Source organism: Lontra canadensis, unplaced genomic scaffold, assembly GCF_010015895.1.
Source record: "Lontra canadensis isolate GAN:19392208 unplaced genomic scaffold, GSC_riverotter_1.0 scaffold149, whole genome shotgun sequence".
Taxonomy (NCBI): domain Eukaryota; kingdom Metazoa; phylum Chordata; class Mammalia; order Carnivora; family Mustelidae; genus Lontra; species Lontra canadensis.
Window position 1 is genome coordinate 2705181 of NW_022631143.1, and position 26524 is coordinate 2731704.

At 47.7% G+C, this 26524-nt stretch overlaps 1 protein-coding gene across 2 annotated transcripts; it reads left to right on the forward strand.

Moving 5' to 3' along the window:
* The first annotated feature begins 537 nt into the window (after positions 1 to 537).
* SPRY4 (sprouty RTK signaling antagonist 4) lies at positions 538 to 26277 on the forward strand. 2 transcript variants are annotated; one of them, XR_004381096.1, is made up of 3 exons: positions 538 to 776; positions 9826 to 12376; positions 26266 to 26277. XR_004381096.1 is itself a non-coding variant. In XM_032844244.1 (2 exons), the coding sequence occupies exon 2, from the start codon at positions 9873 to 9875 to the stop codon at positions 10770 to 10772; it is 900 nt and encodes a 299-aa protein (XP_032700135.1). In that variant the 5' UTR covers positions 538 to 776; positions 9826 to 9872; the 3' UTR covers positions 10773 to 14467. The 2 variants fall into 2 exon arrangements, 1 of the variants encoding a protein (XP_032700135.1); XM_032844244.1 differs by lacking the exon at positions 26266 to 26277 and having other exon boundaries at positions 9826 to 14467.
* The last annotated feature ends 247 nt before the right edge of the window (positions 26278 to 26524 follow it).

Genomic DNA, 26524 nt, shown 5'->3' on the forward strand with positions numbered 1-26524 from the left:
TTTCTTAATTTTTGGTAAGCGCGGCTTCACGACCCCTCCCTCCAACACCCCTAGGCTATAGAAAGATAAGGCCCCCTGCAGGGGTCTTCCCGTCTCCCACCTCCGCCCCCCACCCCTGCGGCGGATCGAGATCCCTAGATCTAGGTGAGTCCTCCCCACCCAGCACTCGGCCCAGGATTCAAAGGCCACAGTGCCCCCCAACCCCCAACGACACTGACGGTTCCTGCCCAGGCCCGCAGTGGCATGAAGGTGGCCTTTACCTCCTCTCGCAGGCTGGGAGGGGGTACAGCCCGCGCAGCTGAGCCAGCTGCAGCAGTCGCCGCCGCCCTCCATTCATTGAAAAAAAAAAAAAAAAAGGCAACAACAACCTCCACCCCTTTTTGTAAAAGAACGACGGCCTCTGGAGGAGCTACAGTCAGCCCCAGCAATCAGGGGTTAAGTTCTTTTCCGGCCCCCCATTCATAAAAAAAGGAGCGCGGCGCATGCGCGTGCGGGGTCTCTTGTGCCCACCCATTCATAGAATCGCGAACGGAGCGCGTGCGCACTGGAGCTCCCTTCCCTCCCATTCATAAAAAAGCCATTTTCCCAGGCAGTGGTTGCAACACCGCCGCGGAGGCAGCGAGAGGAGCTGACAGCGCGGAGCTGGCGCTGCGGTGCGCAAGGAGTCCTATCGGTTTCTCCCGCCGACGTCTGCGTGAACAGCGGCGTCTGACCCGCCCGGGTTCGGGGATTTACACAAGCGTGGAGCAATGCTTGTGGTTCTTCGGCTCCTCAAAGTAAGTCCCTAGCCGGTTTCGGGATCCGAAAGTGCCCCCTCTGAGTCGCAATACGACTCCCCCTCCGGCTGGGGCAAATGGTGCGCTATTTCTAGGCGCGCCTCAGTGTTCTTCCCTCTCTCCCTGAGCCTCCTCGAGCCGCTGCGGTCTGCCGCAGCTCCCTGACGCCCTCGGCCGGGCCGGCACAGAGCCGGGGGTGTTCACAGCCTGGTACCAGAGTTTCCGACCCCGGGGCACTGCCAAGCCCGGCTTCCCCACTCTGCGACTCAGGAAGCCCCGTGCGTGTCCCGGGAGTTTGCGACTGGCCTGGTTTCTTTCCTCCTGCCACCACCCGCCTCGAACGTTGGAATGGGAGGCTCTGGGCTCGGTCAGGAGCCACCTCTTGGGTCCGGCGGGCGCTCTTGCCCTGGGCGGCTTGCCCACCCCGGGCTCCGTGCCCACGGTGCCAGCTCTGCCCGGATCTCCCCAGCCCACTGCAGCGGCCTATGCTCGACGTAGGTTTTTCTCTTCCCTTCGGAACCGTGACAGACTGGGTTTTCTACCCTTCTGTCTCCTCCTCGATGGTCAGCACGTAGGTGGCCCGGGACTGGACATTTCTGCTCTCTCTCTTTGGCGAGGCGGTTCTTAGCCGTCTGACCTTTGCTCTGCTGCTGCATTTTATGCTGTGGAACTGCCTTGCAGTTTCCTTTCCCTTTCCCGGCCTCTGCAGGGGCAGAGGCCCCTCGGCCTCCTCTTGCCTCCCTTCTCCGGGCACCAAGCTGTGCCGGGCCCCGGGGCCGGGACGCGCTGGGGCTGTGGTGGGGGCTGAAGGTGCGTTTACATAACGCTGGGCGTGTGGGAGCTGGAGAAAGAGGTTGCATGCGTAGTAGAGATAAGGTTCCCGCTTTCCCTCCTTCTTGGTGGTACCAGGCTTGACATCACCCAGAAGAAAGATAGAGACGGTACGTTCTGAAAATTCTGAATCTCCAAGGCCACAGGGGCAGGGAAGGGGGGAAAAGGCGGGTTTGGGCAGCCAGGGCAGCTGGAGCTTGGCTTCATCACTGGGGCCAGGGCTGTGCCCAGTTCCCCCTCCATGCAGACGATCAAAAAGCATTTAGACAGTAGCTGTTCTTGTGCAAGAAGACGATTTCTCAATTCTCTTTGGGGCTGGGGGTTGTGGGCAGAGAAGGCAAGAGAGGTGAAAATGATTGCATGGCTCGATGGCTGAGTTATGGACGGAGAAGCAAACTGGGCTGGAGGGGCTGGATGGTGGTGATTAGAGGGGAGAGCTGCTGGCTGCCTCATTCACCAGCTGCTGGATGGGCGTCCATATTGCCAAGGCTGGGTGAGGGCAGGAGGCTGCGTTCTGGCACACTGATTCTCTAGGAACCCCCAGGCACGGTTAGCGCCGAAGGAAAAGATGTGGGTTCAGTGGGGTGCCCAGATCCAGTGGGAAACCTCACTTTTCTGCCTCTGAATCAGTGGCGTGATTCTCTCCAGTTTGGGGAGGGGCAGGAGCAAGTGCATGCCTTTCTAGTTAGCTGACCAAGGCTCTCCAGTCTTTTTGACGAGCCTCTCGGTGATACAAAGCTGGAAGGTGAAGGCCTAGAGCATTTAGGAAATAACGGCCTTATCAATCTCTTAATAAACTCAGTCTGGCCTGTGGCCCTACCCGATATTGCACTGGTGATTTCACAATGTTTAGAGTTCTCTGGATCTTCACATGAATGGAGCATAAAACATCTGAATTGTTCAGTTTTTTATTTCCTTTAGTCTGTGGGTGTGGGGTGGACTAGGAAAGGAAAGACTGCAGTTGACCCCTTTAGCTCTGTTTCAAGAGAGGGGCTGGAAAGACTTAGACTTGTCCAGTAGTGAAATCTAGTTTCCTCTCTTTGCCAGCCCTTGGGAGCGACCTCACTTGCCAGCAGGCTTCAGGCAAATCCATTAATGTGAGCAGTGCACACAGTGACCAACTGAGATGCTGCATTTGGCCAGTACCTGGTGGGAGGCATTTTGATGGCATATTTCCAAAATCTCCATGATGGACAAATTGTGATCAGTTAGGGTGAGGAAGACTTTCATCTCTTAATTTTCCTTTTTTAGATTCTGAACCCAGGAGTCATTCCCCTTTTTGTGGAGTGGAAATCCTCATTCCCACGACGTTTTTTGTATTACCATCATTTTGAAATGACAACATTTCCTTAAAGCTTTGGTTAGGCTTGGTGGGAGGAGACAGAACACATAGCCTAGAATGATTCCTGGCTAAGCAGGACAGAAACTGGGGGCCGGAGATCATTTGGAGCTTACAGAAAAGGTAGAGAGATGAGGCTCTTTGGTATTCCACCCTCTGTCCAGCATATTCTTTACCCATTCCAACATCTACATCCCCATCCCCCACTCCCACTCTGGTAAACCCAGAGGTCTGGCTGACTTGAATAACAAATGAAGGCAGCCTTTCAAAGCAAAATTTGAAAGTAAGTGATTTTAAAATAAAGGGAGGATAAAACACCCATTAACACCTTCAGAAGTGGCCCTTGAGAATACTTTGGGACTTTGCATCCAATTCCTGATGCTAACCCCTTGGGTGTGACATCTTCTAGCCCCAAGTGTGGGGGCCCCCCCTCCAAGCATTTTTCTTTACTCAGGCCATCCTCTTGGGTAGGACCCAGATTTTGTACCAGGGAGGTTTGGAAAGGAGCTCCTTTTCTTTAGTCAGAAGTTGAGTGTTCTTAGAGAGTTAAGGCATTTAATCTGGTTGTGACTCCAAAGTGCCTGTCACCTTGCTGCTATGGAGCTGGAAGTTCCCTTGTGAGGAAAACTTACAGGAGTTTTACACAAAACTGGATTTAGGGATACAGCTGAAAAATTTGGATTTGGGATGTAGATACAAAAGCATTCTTAAGGAAAGGGAATGGCAAAAGTGGAAAGGTTCCATCTCATGGCAAACCTGGATCTCCTGGATAGAAGGAAAAGCAGTGACCCATTGGAATATATTTTTGGTCTTTCAAAAGAGCCAGAGGAAGAAGGGGATAAAGAGCAGCATACAGAAAACTGTATTACTCCTTTCAGACCAAGCTAGGGGCCAGGTCAGAGAAGGTGAATAGCTAAGAAACCTGCTAAGCTTTAGTCTTTCCATCTGTACAGTCAGGGAGGGACGGAGGGAAGAAACTTCCCAAGGGGGCTGTAGTAGTGGGCTGTGCTGGGCACATCCGAGGAGCTGGTTGTAAGGGAACCACTTCTTACACAAAAGGTGTGGAGTGTTGCATGAAGTTAGAGGCGGGGTATTTTTGGCTCTCAGGGGTCTGGGGCCACCCTGCAGATCCGGACAGCTGACAAGGCTGGGGATGTATCCGGGACATGTGGTTGGGTTTAAGAGGCTACACCATTCAGCTGTGATCATGATTGTTCTTTCCAAGGACAGTCAGTGGAGGAAGCAAGGGCACTGGGGAGGGAGCACAGATGTGCTGGATCTAGTGGAGAAGGGAAGAGGCCCTTCTGGGGCAGGTGGCCATTTGCAGAGAGTGGTTTCCCTTTTCCAGTAGTCTTTTTCTGGTTGGGAGAAGTGGGGAGTCATCTCCTGCCCCATCCCAGGAGGAAACTAAAATCTGTTATCAGGAATCTATTATTAGAATCTTTTCTTAGAAATCTCTGGTGGAGGGTAGTAAGATAAATTGTCTTGTTGTCAGTGAGAGGTGGGCCTCCCTTGGGGTCTAGGTTTCTGTTCCCCTCCAAACTTTGATATGGGCCGGGAGTTCTTCTAGCCCCATTCTTTTCTCTCCCTTGACTTCTAGTATCTCTTTAAGGGGATCTGAGCAGATAATCAATGAAACCAACATTTAAAGCCAGTTAGAATAGCCCAGAGCAAGCCCAGCAAGACAAACCCCATCCCCCCACCCTCCACTAATCCTTGTGCTGGGACTTTGGCGTGCTCAACTGACTGGTTGTGGAAGAGGGAGGGTTGGGAACTGCTAGCTGGTAGTGGGACAAAAGGATGAAAAGCAGCTGTTTTCTTTTGTGATCTCTAACTAACGATTATGGCCAGAGGTGAGCTCCTTAGTGAGCTCCTTAACGCTGGTGCTGGAGAGGGGTCGGGGAGCCGCTGCAAGGATTCTCAGACAAATCCAGCTGTGCCAATGCTTTGTTCTCCCACAGGGGCTGTTCTCTGCATCTCAGAGATGCAGAGATGGTCTTCCTCAGTGGGGTATAGGGAAGGCTGGTCCTTGGTTTTCCTCTCCACTCCCCCCAACACCTTTTAAGGTCTTTGTGAAGCAATAAGTCATTATTTGGTTGGAATTTAATTAACTAAACTGTGATGCTGTCACAAAGAACCAAGCGGCAGTGCTGGGTGGGATTCCCGGCAGCCTAGAGGCCTTTTCTTCTGAACTGAGGCAGGGTTAAACCACCTTCGCTGGGAAGACCTGCCTAGACTGAATGGAGCAGTACAGAAATGGCCCATTCATTCAGAGCCTCTTGCCAGTCTGTCATGTGCTGACCTATAGTTTTGAAAGCACAGCTGTCAGTATTTCCCAACTCCTCTTCCCAGGGGAAGTCAAGGGGAAGGGGTGGCTGGGTGGCATGGACCTTTAATTCTTTTATGGACCTTGATTCTTTTCAGCCAGCCTGCCTCTGCATCCTGACGCTCAGCCCATCCCACAGGTACATATGTCACAGGCTGCCAAGTGGCAAAGACAGGACTGTGTGCTCTGTGCTTTGCAATATTCTGCTGATTCAGTATTCTAGGACCGGCTTCTGGCTTCCTCTTACTCAGACCCCTCCCTCTCTTCCCCACAGACCTGGAACAGAAAGCCCCATCTGAGAATGTGTCCTAGGGATCCGTAAGTTCAGCTTTGTAGGAGAGGGGAGAGGGAATTCCTTCCCATGCCAGGGCTTCCTTTTAGACTCTGCTTTGTGATGAAATCCTACAAGTGACACTTGAGAAAAAACTAAAACGAACACGCTTAGTGAAGCAGTGGTGTATGAGGTGACAGAAGGGATGGTAAAGAAAACTGAATTGGAAACTTGAACTCTGGGCCTTCCTGTAATGACAGATTTCACCCCCCCCCCGCCCCCAACAGCACAGTGAGAATTCCCTTTCACAGGGGGCCAGTCTGATGTAACACCCCTGTCTGCCTGCTTCATTTCCCTGCTGGTTTGGTTAAGAGCCCCGTGAATGGCCTGATGAGGCTCCCTGAGGGCTGGTGGCAGACTGGGGAGACTAGGAGAGTCCATGGTTGTGAAAGTGATCAGTGCTTTCCTGCCTTTACATGAATACCCAGATGTTACTGTAAGTCAGGGCTGTGGGGTTGAGGCAGCAGGCCCTGGAGCCTTTGCTGTCTAGATTCAAATGGTGCCCCAATAACTTACTAACATTACTAGCATTATGACCCTTTGTTCTTCATTTCTTCCTTGCAGAATGGGTGTTATTCTCCAAAGTGATGGTGTAAGGATTAAATAAGAAAATCACTGGTGGCTTAGCACAGAAGCCTGACTCGAAGATAGGTTTCATAAATATTAGCTCCTTCCACAATTATTATTACTTAGTATGAGAAGTTGGGAGTGGAGGCAAAAGTTTCCTTTCCTCATGCTAATCCGTAATAATGCCACCTAAAAACTCCATAGAGGTGCTTCTCTAACTAAGTGGAGTGCTGGCTTTGTTTCTCCGTCCACAGTCTTCCAAATTGACCATCAGTATTCCAAAGAGCCTAAATGAGGCAAAGCCTCCTCTCTCCTCTATTTATATTATAAATCTCTTCCTTCCTTGCAGGGGAAGCAGAGAGTACATATTAAACTGCACTTAAGTTCCTCAGCATTGCTTAGGCTAGAGGCTGGGTGTGTCCCAGTGAATAGAGTTTGATCTTGTAAACCAACTGAGGGTTGGGTTTTTTTTTTGTTTTTGTTTTTTGTTTTTTTGAGGCTTCATTTAGCCTTGCTGAGGGGTTATCAAACAGGCTGCTTGGGAAGTAGTGGAAGTCCATGCTAATGGGGAGGTAAGGCAATAGGGCTGGGGGAGGGTTTTGAGCACTGCAACTGTGAGCCAGCCTCTGGTTTTTGCTGAGCTAGTGGCTGGAAGGAATCCGACATCAGGGTTATGATAGGGAAGATGCATTTTGGAATATGCCTGCTGGAGCCATCTTGTATGTTGCATGTCCCAAGAGAGCTGAGTCATCATGGACCAAGCGCCCACCCCCATGTCTGGCCCCAACAGCAAGCCCAGATGTTGACAGCCAACATCCCATTGCCCACAGGCACTGCGCCCACCCTGGCATCCTGGTGGGACTTTTCTATTAATGTGCCTTCTGATTCCAGAGCCTATTAAAATCGTTGAGCACTGCCATAAGAAAATATGGCTGTTTTTAAGAATCCCAAGAATAGAACTGGGGGAAGAAGAGTGTGTAATTTTCTTCTTTCCCCTTATTTTTCCAGCATGGCAAGTCCCAATCCTAGTTCTAAGAGACAAAACCCCAACTACATGGGGCAAAATGGCCTTCAAACTGCCACTGGCAGTTTTGTTGGCAAGACCCTGAGCATTCATGACCCAAGCTTCTGGAATAAGGGAACCACACTGTCTTTGTCCGGGTTGGGGGTTCAGGCTGAGGCACCTTTTGGCTGGCACCTGAGAGTCTCATCCTATGCCTCCACCAACATTTTCCTTTCTTGTGCCCAGTCACATGTTTTCCTCCAGGTAAAGTCCCCATGGTGGGGACCTGGGGTTCCTAACGCTCGTCTGTTGACCCTAATCCCATTTGCAGAAGAGCAAGGCTTTGGAGCCCCTGCAAAAGAGTAAGTGGGCTAAGGTAGCATTCCCTAAAGTTCTGCCCCACTGTATCCTGGATCCTTGGAAAAACTCCTCTCTGTAGATGGATATTTGACATCACCCCCATCCACAGGATCCCTATAGGAGGCTGCCTTGGTAAATGATCATTATTGGTGGCGGAAGTGCCAGACACTTAAGGCTAGTAACTCTGCTGCAGGCAAGTCTCCCATTTTAAGATGATGCTCTCCTTGCTTCTGGAGGGAATGTGGAGACAGGAGGCAGGTGTTGCCATTAGGCAGACTTTCTCCCACGTGAGAAAAACTGCACAGAAGTCCTAGCATCTTTTAAGTAGGTAGAGCCATGGGAGCAAAGCCAATAATACATGCCCTATGCAAATGGGAAATAGCAGCTGACTGAGCACTGAGCCTTATGGAAAACTTGATGAGAGGAGAACACAGGATGAGAACCTTGTGGATAAAGTTTCCTTTTCTCCCCTTCATGAACTTTTCATCAAAAGCTCTTTTAGACAGGTCAGAAAGCAAGTGGAGAAGCCCTTTCCCCAACAATTTCACCATATTTGATCAAATACCATTTCCAAGTTAGGGGGTATAAAATTGAGTTGCTCTGAATGCTTTTTCCACCCGCCACTCATTCCTCAATGTAGACATTGATAAGTATGGATGAGTCACCTGGGGCAGGGTATCATTCCCCTATGACTGGAGTACTGGGATAGGCCAACTATGTACCCAGTCTGGAGGGTCAAGGGGTTAACTAGAAATGGAAACCTATCAACGCCCCCACCCCCACCCCCAACTCTTAGCATTACTCTGAGGCCACATGTACCTGACAGCAGAGATGCAGGGGCTGTTCCCCTAATGAGAACATCATTAGTATCATGAAAAGGCATTCATCCAACTCTGCCCGGTAACATTAATTCAGTGGTCTGTTCTTTTTTCAATACCATTATCTTTCCCTTCTATCCGCATCTTGTTCTGTCTCACACCCCCACCCACTAGTGGACTCTTCCCAGAGTCTAATCTTTCTCTTGGATTCCAAATTGTGTCCCCTTGGGCAGAGGTCTTGGCCTTCTGCTGCTATTTCTTTAAATTGATCTCCAGCCGAATTCCGAATGTAAAGGTCAGCAGGCGAGGAAATGGCACTTCTAATAGAAAACAATGTGCACTTTCTAAATTTGAACCAAGTCGTTTCCGCTCTTTGATTTAAGTGACTTCCTGGGGTTCCGTGTCAGGCACTGCAGTTGAATCTCTGGCGCGATTCCAACTTAAAATTGCACTCTCTCGGTGAAATTAGAAACTGATCCAGAGTTGGCTTAGCTATTCTAGTAAATAGCATTTAGGCTGAATGTTCAGCTCAGCACTTGGAAATGGGTGATGTGAGTGCCCCTCGAGAGGATTTCCCATCCAAGTTGTCAGAAGTGCACCTAGCCAGAGGTTATTAGCCACTGGAGGTTGCTGCTCTTAGAAGCGGTGGTTATAAGTTAATGTCCTGGATGTAGAGGCATCACATACAGCCCTTCCTTCTCCTGTGACTATGTGAAATAAAGTCTTTTGTTTATCTAGCTGATACACTCCATGGGAGCTCACAGGGGCTATCTGTCATGGTCACTACATCTTCAGCACAATGCCTGGCACACAGTCCTTTGGGTGTTCAGGAAATCTAAGCTGATGCTCTCTAGAATAGTGATACATTACTGGCAGGCAAGACGCTAGGTAGTGGATAGCATTTTCTCATTTAATTCTCACAAGAACCCATTTTAGAGATGAAAAAACTAAGGCATAAAGGTGACCGAACCTTACTTACAGCAACATTGCTAGGGAGGGGGGGTAGAATTCAAACTTGGATCTGATTCCAGAGCCTGCATTTACAACCACTGGGCTACCTAAACTTAAAAATAGGGCATATTTCGCAGCCGTTGAAAGAATGGGTTTGGTTGGGCTAGGTTTGAACTCCTGCTGAGTTCTGTTGATAATTCTGTGTGCCTTTGGACAGGTTATTTTGAACACTCGTTTTCTGTAACTACAGAAGGGCTAGTAGTAGTGAAGAGTCAATGACACATACATGGAGCTTACCAGAGTGTATGGCTCATTAAGTGCTGAGTAAGTGTTGCATCCATCACTCACTATTGTTATTATTAATCATCTTAAGCCTCAGTGCTGGAGAATCCACTGAGAATCCAGTTCCCATTTCATTTGTACTCCCGAGGACCTTAAGGGGTGGGGGTGGGTGTGTTAACAGGCCAAGTACTGATGCCTGGAATCCACTCTCTCTTCCTTTTCCCCACCTCCCCCTACCCAGGGCCCCTAGAAGCTTGTTCCTCTGCACAGTCCAGGACCTCCAGCCCAATGGAGCCCCCGATCCCACAGAGCGTCCCCTTGACTCCCAGCTCAGTCATGGTCCAGCCCCTACTTGACAGCCGTATGCCCCACAACCGCCTCCAACACCCACTCACCATCCTCCCCATCGACCAAATGAAGACCAGCCATGTGGAGAATGACTACATAGACAATCCTGGACTGGTGCCCCCTATTGGCCCTAAGCGGACCCGGGGTGGGCCCCCAGAGTTGGCCCCGACGCCTGCCCGCTGTGACCAGGATGTCACCCACCACTGGATCTCCTTCAGTGGGCGCCCCAGCTCCGTGAGCAGCAGCAGCAGCACGTCCTCTGACCAGCGACTCTTAGACCACATGGCACCACCGCCTGTGGCTGATCAGGCTTCCCCAAGGGCAGTGCGCATCCAGCCCAAGGTGGTCCACTGCAAACCACTGGACCTCAAGGGCCTGGCAGTGCCCCCCGAACTGGACAAGCATTTCTTGCTATGCGAGGCCTGTGGGAAGTGTAAGTGCAAGGAGTGTGCATCCCCGCGGACACTGCCCTCCTGCTGGGTCTGCAACCAGGAATGCCTGTGCTCCGCCCAGACCCTGGTCAACTACGGCACCTGCATGTGCCTGGTGCAAGGCGTCTTCTACCACTGCACCAACGAGGACGATGAGGGCTCCTGTGCCGACCACCCCTGCTCCTGCTCCCGCTCCAACTGCTGCGCCCGCTGGTCCTTCATGGGGGCCCTCTCCCTGGTGCTGCCGTGCCTGCTCTGCTACCTGCCCGCCACCGGCTGCGTGAAGCTGGCCCAGCGCGGCTACGACCGCCTGCGCCGCCCTGGTTGCCGCTGCAAGCATACGAACAGCGTCATCTGCAAGGCAGCCACGGGGGACGCCAAGGCCAACAGACCCGACAAGCCCTTCTGACGCTTCTGGTCGAAGCCCCCGCACTGCCCCTGAAAACCTGGTTCCCTTCTGACACCTGAGAAGACCACAACGAGGCCAGAGGCTTTAGTGTCCTGAGGCTGACCTTGCTGGTCTGCCCACTCCCCACCCTCAGCTTCTGAAGATATGGAGACACCACTGCCCACCCTCTCTTTCCCGAAAGGATGAAGAAGCACTTTGGGTTTTTGTTTTTCGTTCTTTTGGTTGTTGTTTTTTTTTTTTTTTTTTAGGGTCCTGGAACTCTGGCAGACAGACAGTGGCAGGGGTGTGGTGTGGTGGGGGTTGGGGAGGGTTCCTTTTCAGAAGACAGAACACAGATGTGGACACATATCCGGAAGTTGCAGCTGCTTGAATGCCTTCCCAGTCCCTCCCCCCTCTCTCCCCACTCTTCCATTCTCTCGCTGCTGGGGAGGAATCATTAACTGAGTGACCAGGACCTCTGAAGAAGACGCTTGGAACCCTGATGTCCGTACTTCTCTCCCTGCCAACCCCAGGTTGCCCCCAACACCCTGGGGAAGGTGAAGACCCTGGCAATCCCTGTTGTATATACTTGGGACCCCCTTAAGAGCAGAGGCTCATTCCCTACTCTGCCTCCCTAGAGCCGCAGATGGATTTTAGGAGCCACTACAGAGCGCATTTCTCCCTTCCAGCTTCATCACTAACTGTCAGGGGTGTTTGCTCATAACACCATCCTCCGGTTCTTACCGAGTCACAGACTCACCTGCCACTATGAGTCCCGAGTTCTCTCTGCCCAGATCCTTTCCAGAAATTTTTATGGGTAGAGAAGGCCGGGGCGGCACATGCGAGACCAAATATAATTTTGCCAATGAGTCTGAGGCTGTGGTCTCTGGATCCAGTCATTACGTTTTTTTAGAACAATTAAACCAGATGCTGTAATGGTGTTTAAAAAATAATAATAATAATGAAACACTTGCTTCCTTTTGGGCTACCCCCAGGAAGGGCTGATTTCAAAATCTGGGGGACGAGCAACCTCAAGGAACACAATCCCCCTTCCCACCAAGAAGAGGATTTTAAGAGCAAAGAAGAGAGGCAGCACCTCCCATTGGCAGAGTGACAGTAGAGCCGAGCTGGGTGTGGGCTCCTTCTCTTGTGATTCTGCTGCTTGCTGTCATAGCCTTTTGTGTACAGTGATGTGTCTGTATCTTTAATGTAAATAGACAGATGATGAAAAAAAAAAAAAGTCTATTTTAGTGTTAGGAGGCCCTGGCTGAGGAGTAAGAACAAGGGGGCTGGGGATTCTCCAGGGGCTTCTTGGGATTGAGCCCTGCTTCCCTGTGTGGCCACACTACCCCCTCCCAACAGTCCCCAAAGACATAGCAACTCACTCTCTCAAGGTGCTAAAGGACTGGAAGTGCAGCACGTCCAGTGGGTAGGTACTTGTTGCATGCAAAAGCTATATTGTGTGTGGTCCTCCCTCTCCCCCAGCTGTTGTGCAGGGGTTTTTGCTTCGTGTGATATTCTGTGTGTTGTCCCACCCCCATGAGAGGACATGGCCTGGGTCAGAAAAGCTACCCCAGGTGAAACCAGAAGTGCAGCAGACAGACATTTTGTAGCATTTCCAGTTTGTTCTGTAAGAGAGAACCACCTCCAGGAAGGAGGCAAGGAGGCAGGTAGCTGTGATTGGCATGCACCCAGTGCTTCTCAAGGACTTTTTTTTTCCTTCTTGAAGACTAGTTGTAATATCTTATGATTTAGAATAAGTTAATCATAACCGTAGGTATTTATTGATTGGAGGAAAGGAGGGGAGGGTCATATTATTTTAGGCTTTATTTATATAACATTTGCTAGCTTGTAAAAAGTATGAAATATTGCGTCTATGTTTTCTAAGGCTGATTCACATAGCCACCCTTACCATAGTCGTGATGGATGTATGGATGTTCTTGCACAAATAGGAGGGAATGGTAGGAAAAACACATTCAGCCAACCACTTAAAACTAATTGAATGTATCAGATGTGTACTAAAGGGACTGGAGATGTTTTCCTCAGAATATGTGAGCAGAGGTTACCCCCCAAAGGGAAGGGCACACGTCCACTCTTGGCAAGGCCTGAGAACTTTTCCCAGAGCCCCTCTCAAATGTCTCCATGGGAAACTTGACCCACTGCAAGTTGCACTTCAGTGATCTTGGTGTTCTACACACCCATTCTGTGGAGAATTGATTTACATAAGCTGTGTACACACACAAACACACACACCCCCACACACCCCTACTCCACCAACCCTCTATCTACACAGACCCTGTTTCTGAACAAACAGCCTCCTGACCCCTGATGAACCCTGACTTTTTGTGTACATAGTTGTAAGCATGGATTTTTCTAGTTTGGGTTTTCTTTTTTTTTCTTCCCTCTGTTTTGCCTTGTTATTTTTGGTTTGCATTTAACCTGCTAGATGGATGTGTGCCGAGCTCCCGGTGTCCCCTGTGCTCAGTGGTAAAGGGAAGCGGTGAAGCAGCTTTGGTTCTCCCAGCTCTGTTGCAGGGCAAGTCCTCAGCATGTTTTTCTCAGCTTCTTGGCAAAACAAAACAAAACAAAACTGGCTTGCCCATGGGCCCTGGGGGCCGGTCAAGGGCCACTAGGGACAAAACTCTCAGAATCACGACACATTTCTCTGGGTGCTTCTGGCTGATTGTGTTCCATCAGCAATGGCTTGCTTGGCTGGATTATGCCTCATCTGAACCTTTTCTAAAAAGAGCCAGCTGGTTCCCACTTCTGTTCAACCTGGGGTTAGTGGTTGGCCTGCGTGGAATTGGGGGTAGGGTCCACAAGCCTGGGTCCAGGACACATGTCCTAGTAAGACATGGCTGTTTATGAAGGCCCAACACTCCAAGAAGCACCCTGAGAACTGACTCTAGGATAGCCAAGACCTTCTGGACAGATGTTGGGGTGCAACCAAGGCTTTTCACAGTCCCTGGCTGGAAGGAGGTAAAGACCAATCTCCGCTGCTGGTATGGGCCCCTTCGCAGCCAGCAGAAGTGGAAGACCTTCATGTGACAACATCTAGTTCTTCCAGCATTGTGGAGTCTGCGTGGATCCCCAGTGAACATCGAGTGGGGCCCAGTTAGCTAATGAGTGGCTGAAGTTTGCACAACATGGAAGGTATTGGTCAGGAGCAGACACCCAGTTTCTGTCACTTCGAAACTTCATAGTGTCCCCCGCTGCCCCAGGAGATGGCTGATGGAATCTGGGCAGCATGACTTTGCACTGTACAATTCACTAGGGCATCTCCCAAGCTTCACTGGCCTTCTGGTTCATGCCTTCGGTAAGCATTTCCATGCCCTCTGCTTACTGTGACAGTTGATGACAAATCTTGTGCTGCCATTTTTGCTGTGGGTAACTGTGTGGTGTCCTATCTTGCTTTCTCTTCTCACTGCCCCACAGTTTGGTTTTGTGTTACAAACAGAAAAGCTGTTCAAGGTTCCCACCCCACTACCTTCCTATTTCACGTTCCCTCTTCACTGTAGCTCCTTCTCACCCTACAACAAAAATTACCACAGAAGGTTTCCTTTGTATAGAATATTTATTTTGAAGCTCTATTTTAATAGTATTTATTTTAGAAAGTCTACTATTGTAAGAGTTCTTCTGTTTGTGAAGAAAAAAGCAAGTTAAAAACTGAATGTACTGATCTAGAAAATATATATAAATATATATTGTTAAATATACACAGGACTGCCATTTCTTGTGTGTTTGTGTTCATACCCCCAATATCCTCACCCAGCACAACTCTTAATTTGTCAAAGAACACTCAACAAGTGGAAATCTGTACCCCAGCTCTGGCAGGAAAAGGAGCGGGAGTGGGGGGGCTCCTTGTGCCACAACAGTCCCTTGTTCTACTTCTAGGACAACCCCTGCAGGAAAGCTTCACTTTTTACCTACCTGAATTCTGCCAGGTGCTGCTCCATCTTCCTCCCCTACACAGGAGTGTATCTGTAACCAATCACACAGGGAGGCAGAGGAGATGGGAAACAGTAGGAAACCATTTAAAAAATAGTGCAGTTCCCTCCTTTCATAAGCCCTGGTGCCCCCAAAGCAGATTTCAGTGCACACGGATATATACAATGCTTTCAGAAGGCAAGCAAAAGCCTTTGGTGGTTTCCTTATTTTCACCAGATTGGTGGATATTGTACAAAAGCAGTTCCTTTGACTTAGGAAGTCTCCCATCCATTTAATGCATTGCCTTTGCCCTTCTAATGTACCTTCTGTGTGTTTCTTCTGCCCACACCCTGTCCCCTGGAAAAAAAACTGGTAGAGATCTGGCCAATTCTCACTTTATGTACCTGGGAGAACTTTATTTTGAACATGTGAACACCTGCCTCTTGTTTTCTGAAAGAAAAGCAATTGAGTGATTCATCTTTTTTTTTTTTTTTCTGTTGCCATTAAGCACGGGCAAACAAGCAACAATGATGGGCAAGGGGGGCATGGAGGGGAGGAAGATAAGGAGCCTAGGGTCCAGTTCTGATTTCATCTGGAGTCATAAATTTCTGGCGTCTTCCAATTCTTGGTTAAAACCTCAGGTTCCTCTTGAGATAGATAAACCCATTCCAAGGACACCCACCCCACCATCAATGCCAAAGAGGGCACAAAGGATGTTTGTCCTCAGTGTGGTCCCGTCTGCTCTACCTCCTTGGCCAGACCAAGTGCCCTGTCCTGTTCTCAAATGGATGAAGAGTAATCTGTGCTCCAAAGTCTTCCTGTGCTGACAAGGTAAGTGTCACACAGCTGATGCTTTTCGTTTTAATCCCTTCACTATCCATTGCTGTGTATCAGGCTTTGATTCAGCCTTGGACTTCCTGATGCCTGGTTTTACACTGTCTTATATTCAGAGATTAAAAATAACAAAAATCTATGCAGGGTGCTGAGTGCTTATAATCTCAGTAATCCAAGTGCTGTTTGAATAAACATGCACTAGTTTTTAAAAATAAATAAACAAACAAACAAACAAACAAACAAACTAGCTGTCCAGAGAAAAAGCTCCACATTTGCCTCCCTTAACTTTCCTTCCCTGACTGGTCCTTTCTCCCCTCAGTTCCCAGTTACAAAATGGCCTTGGGTAATAATGGTTAGCAGTTGCTGAATAGAATGCTTTCTTTTGCCAGGAAATTGACAAGTACACAGCAGACACTACCTGTTAGCTGCCTTAGAGGTATAGACACAGGCTCCGAACACATGCCAAAGATGTGGTTGGGGTGGATGGGGAAAACTGGAGTTGAAGTCTTAATAGCTCAATTTGTTAGAAGCAGAAGATGAATAAAAAGGCTCCCCAGTGACTGAATTTTAAAATAAGGAGGAAGAAGCAGAATTTCCACCCTCTGCATTCTGATAACCAGATACTCCTCTAAGAGACACTATAAGCCTGGTGCTCATTCCACAAAAGAGGGCGTTGGTCTCCCCGGTCTGGGGGCAAAAACCAAGATATCCCCCCACCTACACACAACTCTGCTGTAAGGCCAGGAAGCCCCAAGGCACCCCTGCAGCTCCCTGGCCATCCCCTCCAGCCTGCTGAATGCACAACTTGAAATGAGCTCTGCTTTCCAAAGTACCTTTGTGAGGTAATCAAATGAACCCAGGCAGACCGACAGCTCCATGCCGAAGGTGTGTGCCAGATGAAAGCCGAGAGGACATTTTTAAGAGCCTGAAGTTTATTCATCGGAACTTTAATAAAACAATATGTCCATGGCCTGGGGCAGGTATTATTTTCATAATTTATGGGTCTCTGAGACAGGAAGAGAGCTCAGGGTTTTATTGTGTTTTGCACGATAAATGGCATTCCAATTGTCTACATGATGTTCCTTAAGGACTTTCGTCTGGCAGGAACACAGGCCTTCTGGAGCCCACCTGGGCCTCAAGGCCTGAGGCAAAGGATAATTAGGAATACATCTGTATCTGTTAAGCAGGAGATGATTGACAAACTCCTTCGTTTCCTTCTGTCATTAGAAGACGCTTCCTATGCTGACACCTACATTAAACTGTTGAAAGGTTTGGAACCCTCCCTGTTCTCTTCCTTTCCACCTTCTCCTCCCTTGGGTCTGGCCTCTTTTCCTTCCTGCCTTCCTGTACGTGAAGAGACTTAGGTAGACTTCTGACTGGCTCCCCTCCCAGGGAATGGCAACTCTGAGTAGAAAAATGTACCATCCACAAAGCAGGATAATGGAACTCCAGATGACACGCTAATTGAGATCAGTAGTTAGAATACCCACCGTCTTCTGGTAAGCTTTCAACAGGGTAACAAGAATCTAGTGGCCTTATGAAATCAGTACAAAAGCTACTGCTTCTGAGCAAAGATGCTGTGTTATCATCTACAGTCTTGAGAACAGTCAAGTTAGGGTGATATAATCAGTCTCACAGATGAGAAAACTGAGGCTCAGAGAGGTTAAGTCATTGGCCCAAGTCTACACAGCTGGTAAGTGGAGAGCCTGTGTACTGCATAATAAGGTCTTACTTTAACTTCCAAACCCAACCCAAGTATCACCTCCCACTGGATATTTTCCTGTGTTCCCAGAAAGTTTTCCTTACACTTGTGCTTCTGTACAAGTTGGCAGAGTAGGTGATCTTTAACCAAGATTACATAGACTAATTGACAAGAGATTTGAATCCTGGTCTAACCACCTCACCACAGCACCGCATTTAAATTTTGAGGCCACATCTCCAAACTGACCTCAGGAGGGATCCTCCATTACCACATGACATTACAAGAACCCTCCCAACATTGCTTCTGGCCAGCCTTCCTGATTCCTTGTGCCATCAAAAGAGGACCAGTTTCCCCCAACAATGGAATTATTTGGGCTGTGGTGGCCAGGGACAAGAATCTTATACGGAAGAGAGAAACATGTAAGTTGCCCCTTACAATTCACAAATGTGTTCTGCTGGCTTTGTGGGTGAGTGGGGCAGTAGCTGCAAGGGAGTAGATGCCTACATGGGGTGAAGGGCTTAGGCTATCCTCTTTGGATGTCTAGGGGCAAAGTCATGTTCTTTGTGCCAGTTCTGGAGTAGAAGGAGTGGGCACAGATGAGGGAGCTAAAGCAGTCAGGTCAGAAATGGATGGTGGCAAGGGTAGGGGGTCCCCAGTTTAGAAACAGTACTCCTCTCAAATCCCCAGGTTACTGCTTGATTGATTTCCGGACAATGCTCCAGCTAGTCCTGGATTACTAAAGCTCTTGGAGATGCCAGGCCTAATCTGATTAGAGAACTAGTATCTATCCAGGCAGGGCTAGTGCCCAGAGTGGGCACAGCCTTGGAGCTCTCCTAGTAGTGATTGGCACTTCCACAGGCCCCCTCTTAGGGTGATGTGGTGAGAAGAGCACTGAGCCTTACGGTCCCTAGTGCTCAGGCACCTGTTCTGTCATCTTCACTAGTTCACATGACCTTGGGAGAATGCTTGCCCTTCTAATAACAGTTGGTGGATGAGATACTGGCTGTGCACAACCCCAATGAATGCTGTTACTACTATCAGAGATGAAAACGGGGCTCACATGGGATGGCAGGGAATACAGGAATTTAGTTATAGATAACTGAGCCTCAGTTTATCCATCTTATGCCATCTTATGCCAGCAGCCTGGACCATGGAGGCAGGAAATCACAGAATGTTGGTCCAGTGTTTTCAAAAACTAATTTAAAAAATAAGAGGTTTCCAAACCCAGATATACAACGTCTCTTGGAAAATAAAAATAGCTGGTGCTGGGGGTGCCTGGGTGGCTCAGTGGGTTAAAGCCTCTGCCTTCAGCTCAGGTCATGATCTCAGGGTCCTGGGGTCAGGCCCCACGTTGGGCTCTCTGCTCAGCAGGAAGCCTGCTTCCTCCTTTCTCTCTCTGGCTGCCTCTCTGCCTACTTGTGATCTCTGTGTCAAATAAATAAATAAAATCTTAAAAAAAGAAAAATAGCTGGTGCCTCTGAGCTCCCATTTCCCCCATGGTAGGAATTGGCTGGAGCTGAAAGGCGACTGCCCTTTCTAAACTGGGCAGGGTCCCCTTGCCTTCCCACAGCATCCCCCCCTTTGCACTGCCCAGTTCCCCTGGGTTGAATGCCCACAGGCATTGATGACGTTTGTACCATGATGTCCCATAGTCCAGCCTGCTTCTCTTTATTTTATTTTATATTACCTGCCTGGCTCTCCAATCATGATGCTGGCTAGTGCCAAGTCTGATCGGCCTCACTGGGCACTTTAACTGAAATCATGATATCCCAAACTCCACCCAGAGGGCTTCCTAAGGCTGCCCACCCTGCAGGCAAGTCACTCAGATACGTGTACTAGAGTCACAATCTCAGAAAGGAAATCTAAGCTCACGGAAGCCAGTGGTTCTTAGCCCAGAATTTGGGGGCAAGGCGGTGGGGAGGGCGTTAAAGGGAACCCCTTGACATTGTTAGAAAAATTTCTGCTTTTTGTCTGAGAGACTGGTAAGTGTAAGACTGGTAAGAGGGGCAAGTGAACCTCCCAAAATGTTAAGAATCCCTGGTCCAATCCACCCACCTCCAATATATATATAGATGGGGATGTGAGACTAAGTGGCTTGTCCAAGGCCACATAACAGGTTAGCTGTAAAGCAAAGAATAGGAGCCAGGTTTTCTCTCTAGGAAACAGTGAATGGTTTTCAAACATTTATAAGCCAATCTGTAGTCTAAATCTAAAAAAATGCCTCAAAAGCGACCTCAACCATAATGATACCATCAGTAACCACCCAACTTAGTCTTGCCCTGACTCTCTTTCTCTGATCTCTTCTTGGTTCTTCCTACCACTTCTGCAATATGCAGCAATTTGACGACCTTTCTACTTGTTCACAACATGTCTCATCCTTACTAGAGGATGTGTTCTGTGAGGGTGGGAAACTTGGCCTCTCTTGTTTGTGACTTCAGTGCTGCCTGGCCTTTGTCACAGCACAGACAGAAACTGCCCACTCAGGTAAACCAAGAAGGTCTGCCAGCAAAGGGCAGCAGCACTCCAGAGTCCAGGGGCTCTATCCTCTCAAGCTACACCCACTGCTCTGAGCACCCAGGGGATCAGTATTTCAATATAGCCCACATCCACAGGGAAGCTTCCAGCACACCATCTGGCACATGAGGGACAGTGGATAATCAATTCAAGATACACTGAGAGGAGAGTTAAAAAGGAAAGAACAAGGGGCGCTGGGGCGGCTTAGTCAGCTAAGGATCTGACTCTTGATCTCAGCTCACATCTTAATCTCAGGGGTGTGAGTTCAAGCACTGTGCTGGGCTCTCCACCCTTGTGGAGCCTACTTTAAAAAAAAAAAAAAAAGGAGTGAACAAGTGGTCTCAGGCTTTATTTTATTTCCATTCTAAAGCTAGCCGTGTGAGAGAATGCAGCATTTCCTGATCATAACGATATGACTAAGACCAGCTTCCATTAATACAGCTGACACTCGAGTATTTATCACATGCCTGGTACCATACCAATCAACTGCTTTTTACCTATTTTTCTTTTAATCTTCTCTCTGTATTAGTACTTTCATTTCCCCTATTTTACAGATGAGGAAACTGAGGGTCTAGAAGGTGGAGTCATGTGCTCAAGGTAACACAGGCCTGACTCCTGAACCCCTGCTTTCCTACCCATGTGCCCACCCATGGACACTGGGAAGGGGCATCAGCATGGTGTCTGGGCAGTCAGCTGGGGATGGCTGAGGAGGATGGCGGAGGAGGCCTGAGCCCTAGCTGCCAAGTAAGAAGGACCGGCTGCACTGCTATAGAATCACTCATGGACTGGGAAGGTGTCTGGGGCCAGTAATTTGCAAACATGAAGCTGGCAAATTCCCAGCCCTGAGCTCCCTTTACCATTTGCCTGTGACAAAATATCCTCAAGGAGAAGAGAGGAAGCCAGTTTAGGAACCTATGCCATTTGGTTCTTCTGACCCTTCTAGAACATGTATGGTTACCATAAGTGTTTGTTAACAGTCAACAGTGAACATTCAACTGCTTAGACCAGGCCAGTATAAGAAGAATGATAACTGACCAGCTTCAGAAAAAGAATAAAGGTGGCACTTAATTTTTAAAAAAATATTATAAGGAGTGAAATACATTTTAAAAAAATAACATGACTTTTGCAAAAAGGAAAACAACAGAAAAAAAAAATAAAATTCCCCACCAAATTCCCAACTTCTGTGTGACATTTTGGAGTATACCAGTCATTCGCTGAACAAACATTAAGTGTGCAGAGACTGTCCTTCCAACTTTCTAAACCGCACAGAGGATCACACTGCAGAAAACATCTACACACACACATGGATGGCCTTCCTTCGGTATCTCCACAGCTTCACTCTCATTTTTAGTAAGTGGTGTTGCAGGACATTTCATTTTACAGCCTTACCATTCCTGTTTCCACCTCATGTTGTGATAGCTCACTCTCTATACCCAGCCATAAACCTCACCTGGACCACAGGACACACACACCCTCTGCTTGCCCTGCCCAAGGAAGACAGTGATCAAAAACAAGAGCCCTGCTGGCCCGTGGGAGGGTGTGTATGGTGGGTGCAAGGGGTGGGCCTTCACACAGGGCAGCATGTCGGAGCCATTACTGGGGTGTACAGGAAATTCCTCCCTCTCCAGAAGATCTGCCACATGGCACATCTCTGAGTGAGGACAAAATTTAGATAGTGTGACATTCTCCTTAAAAGAGAGCCACGGCAATCAACAGGAGAGTAGATAGTGTGACATTCTCCTTAAAAGAGAGCCACAACAATCAACAGGAGAGAACAGGAAAGACTGCCATCTTTAAGATACACAGCTTTCATTGGGCCATCAGCTCCAGGTCTGTACTACATAGAGAAGTGTATTCCAAAGTAACCATCATTTATTTATCCATTCCTTTCTTGTCACTGCCCTTCTTAAAACCTTCCAGTTTCTTCCTCCCCTTGAGTGTGGGCTGGACCTAGTGACTTGCCTCCAAAGACAGCATGGAAAGGGAAAAACAGTCACTTCACAGTGGAGAAATCTGGCAGACTCCACCTTGACCAAGTGATCAAAATTAAACATCACCAGTAATAAGTCACACTAACATCATATACTCCCTGAAATCATGTGACAAGAAGGGCACATCACCTCTCTTATTCTTCTCCCAAATTCATAGCCTTAGTGGAATCATGAGAAAACAGCAGACAAACTCAAATTTAGAGACAGTCTTCAAAATACCTGACTAGTGCTCTTCAAAAGTGTCAAGGCAATGAAAAGCAAGACTGAAAAACTGTCAAATACTAGGGAGGACCAAAGAGACAGGAGCACTAAATACAAGATGGTGGGAAAAAATTGACAACATCTAAATAATATTTGTATAGTATTGTACCAATGTTAATTTCCCAATTTTAACCAATATACTATGGCCATGAAAGATATTAACATTAGCAGAGGGTGGGTGAAGAATATAGGGAATTTCCTGTACTATCTTTGTAACTCTTCTGTAGGTCTAAAATTATTTCAAAATAAAAAAATTGCTTAATAAGTAATTTTTGTTAAGTCTTCAGTTTCCTCCCATTGAACTTAGAATGAAAGTCCAGCTCCTTACCAAACACTACAAGACCTTGCCTAACTTACCCCAAGTTTCTTCCAGAGTTCATCCCTTTGCTATACAATTAAGGGAAATGTAATTCTAGTCACAGATAAACTCTAAGGAGTATAATCAAAGCATGCTAGGCCCAGTCCCCTTGCCAATGACTGGTTCTGCATGGACATGTGGACAGTGACAACTATGGGATGTGAGGGGAAATGTGCTGAGGGTTTCTGGGAAGTTTTTCATTCATAAAATGAGAAACAAGGAAGAAAGGAACATACTGTTGTATCTTTGTGACGCTGGAACTGAAATCTTCATACCATGAAAAGAGCTGATGTGAAGATAAGGCCCAGAAGCTGGATGGCAGAGAGAAGATAGGAAGAGATTCTGAAACCTTTGTGATATCACTGCGTGGCCTAATTAGCCAATCCTGAAGTCACTACACCTGGAGACTTCTTTTACAGAAATGAACACATCTTTCTTTTAATTGAAGGCAGTTTGAGGTAGGTAATTTTCATGACTTACAGTCAAACGCATCCTAGCTGATGGAGTTGGTACATTCTCTGCTTCTTGAGAAGATTGGCACTTAGAAAGATCCTAGGTTTAGGAGGGCCTTAATTCTCTGCACAACTGTGTAAGTATAAGAAGTCATCATTTTCAACCATGAGATTTTTCCTTGGAACTAATGCTACTATGTCATGTCTTTTTTTTTTAGCATTATATATATATATATATATATATATATATACACACACACACACACACGATATATAATGTATATATGTATATTTTAATATTTTATTATTAACATTATATGTATACACACATTAACATTATATATTTACACACACATATATATACACACATATACACATACATACATATATGTGTATATATACACACACATTATATGACATAATGTGTATATATATGTATATTTTAATATTTTACTTACTTATTGAGAGAGAGCATGCACGCACACACAGAGGGAGGGGCAGAGAAAGAGGGTTAGAGAGAGAATCTCACGCAGACTGCGTGAGTAGAGTCTGATGCAGGGGTCGATTTCATGATGCTGAAACCATGACCCAAGCCAAAATCAAGAGATGGATGTTTAACTGACTGAGGCACCCACGTGTCCCTAGATTTTTTTTTTTTTTTAATAATTTCTATACCCAAGGTAGGGTTTGAGATCAAGGGTCATGTACTCCACCAACTGAGCCAGCCAGGTGGCTCTACCACGTTATATCTTAAATGGGTCAGTGACTTTTGTAGAGGGCTATGTCCAGTTCTACTCAGTCATTTGCAGCATTGAGAGTTTGGCAACCAGACTGCCTATAGATAGTAACTATTTCCACCCCCAAATTAAAAAAAAAAAAAATTGTGGCGGGAGTTCCACAGTTTTTCAAAGTGTATCCTATTAGTTGATTTTACATCCCCGCTTTTCAAGGTGGGGGTAGCCGCAGATCTACAACTCCTAAAACCTTCCAAAGTAGATTACATAGAATGTTGTCTCTGAAATCAAAATCATGTTTTCCTTGTAATTCCAGGAAGGAAGGGGGAAGTCAGATCTTAAATAAATCCCAAATTAGAAACAGTCTTTTTTTCCCCTCTGCTGAAGCAACACGGCCCCACAAGTCTTTCTTGTGGACTTTCAGACTGGATTACTGCCAAAAATGTGAGCAAGAATTTGGCCCATTGTTACTTTAAATATCCTGTGTCGCAGGCCATCTAGGAATGTCTAAGTATGGGAATTTTCCTTCTGAGGTCTGGGATGTAGATATAAATAACTCGTTTGTTAAAAGCTGTCTCCATCCTGCCTCTCCTGACTTCAGTGGTGTGAATACTCCAGCCTTGTAAATAATGATTACCAACCCACTCAGGGTGAGGCCAGCAGCCCAAAGCATCAGGTGAATGTTTCTCACCTGCTTTCCAACAATAACTTCTCCCTGCCAGGTCAGGCCAGCTGGGGCAGAACTACTTCCAAGGCTGCCCCAAACTTGTCTTGAAAATGTTGCCTGGTAGATTGCGGTGTAGGTTGACCCATCATCATCTTTCTACCATCCTGTTGAAGTGTGAAGAGCTCGTGCTTCTGATAGGGTCAATAAGAAGTGAGTTTTATTCCTGTCCTTCTCACCACCTCTTTCCAAAAAAGGGTCTGTTGAAGTCAGACTTCCAGTCATATCTGTCACAGATGAACTGGTAGATGCAGTTTGTAGCTGCTTCTCTCCTTCCAGCTCTAACTTTCCCAAGCTTCTCTGGCCTTCGGGTTACAACTAAACCAAACAGGCCTGCAGACAGCATCTGGACTGTCTGCAGGGACTCCCTACTTCTCTCAGGAGCAGAGTGTGTATGAGGGGTGACTATAAGTTGTGACCTCACAACCCCACTCCCCCATCCAGGCACCCTCTTGGCCTTCCCAGCCTCATCTTTACCTGTTGGAGAAGTAGAATGGTGATCACCATGTCGTCAGAAAATAACATTTGTTTGATGTGAGAACCATGGCCTTACATAGAGCATAAACATCAGAAGACCTGGATTCAAGTCCCAGCTGGGCCATACACTGGTTGTGTGAACAGACAAGTCACAAAATCTGCCTGAGCATCCATTTCCCCATCTGAAAAATGGGGACAATAATGACCTATCTCATACAGACTCCTGTCAGGGGTCAACAAGTATGTGTACGTAGTTACCATGAGGTAAAAACACAATAAAGAAGTCAGAAAGGGGGGGGGGGTGGCGCCTGGGTGGCTCAGTGGGTTAAAGCCTCTGCCTTAGGCTCGGGTCATGATTTCAGGATCCTGGGATCAAGCCCCAGGGTCAGGCTCTTTGTTCGGCAGGGAGCCTGCTTCCTCCTCTCTCTCTCTCTGCTGCCTCACTGCCTGCTTGTGATTTCTGTCAAATAAATAAATAAAATATTAAAAAAAAAAAAAAGAAAGAAAAAAAAAAAGAAGTCGTCAGAACGGGGCACCAGGGTGGCTCAGTCAGGAAAGCATCTGCCTTCAGCTCAGGTCATGATCTCTTCCTCTCTTCCTCTCTTGCCACTCCCCCTGCTTGTGCTCTAGAGAGAGCACATTATTTATTCATTCTGTCAAATGAATAAATAATCTTGGGCGTGGGGGAAGGAGTCAGAATAAGGAGAGAGAGGATGAGTAGGAGACAAGAAAGAAGAGAGAGGGATACAGAAATAAAGAAACAGAGGGACAGGAAGAAAAAGAATCACAGAGACACGAGCAGGCGGAGAGACAAAGAAAGCTCAGACCCAGAAAGGGACATGGGGAGGTGGGATCTGACATGACTGGGAAGTCCTGAGGGGAAAGGAGGGATAGACAGAGCAGCTTCCTCTCCTGGTGAAAGGTCAGTGAAGTAGCAAGTGAAAAGAGCTACAGGGAAATCAGGTGACCTGGTGGAGAATGACCCACATGGTGGTCAGAGAAGGCTGCTCTGAGGAAGTGACGTTTGAGCTGAAAACCCAGGGAAAAATCTGAGGTGTGAGCCATAGGATAAAGAAAGGGTCTTTGGTGAGAGGTCCTCCCAGAACCTGGTCCCTACAATACATACACACCCCATAAAGCAAAGCCAAAGAGAAATCTGTAAGAACTCCTCAAAGAAAAGATGGCTGAGCTGAACTGGGTTGGCATTTCTTTAGAACTCAGTCAACCCCCCTCACGTGGCAAGAGCAGGAAGAGGCTGTGAGCCCCCAGGGAAGCCCTTCATGGGGGATAGGGGACAGCAGACAAATGGTTCAGATAAAGATCTCCTTGCTATGTGCTATTTTCCTTCCTAACTTAGCACCTCAGTTCACTGAATCACCAGGGCTTCCTCTGGCTGGGGAGAAAGACTTCACACTTCCCAGCGCAGGCCCCCAACCCACCTCCACCTTTCCTGGAGCCAGCAGGGGACTATAATCTACATTCAAAAAAGTGCTTCTGGGTTGGGGGTGGGGGCGGTGTGAGGAGGGAGGCATGGAAAGAGTTCCAGGAAGGATGCCTTCCCTTGACCCCAGTACAAGTTGAGGTGAAACTGCTCTCTTCAGGTCAAAGCTGCCAAAACAAAGTTAAAGGTGTAAAAACAATGTGAGAAGGTCACACAGGGATAGTTTCTCTCTGGAACCCCAGGGTGGAATGGGGGGAGTGGGGACGCAGGGAGAGGAAGGGAAGGACTTGTCTGAAAAGCACTCTTTAACTATTTTTTTTTTTTTAATACCAACTGCTTTTTATTATCGAGTTTCAGA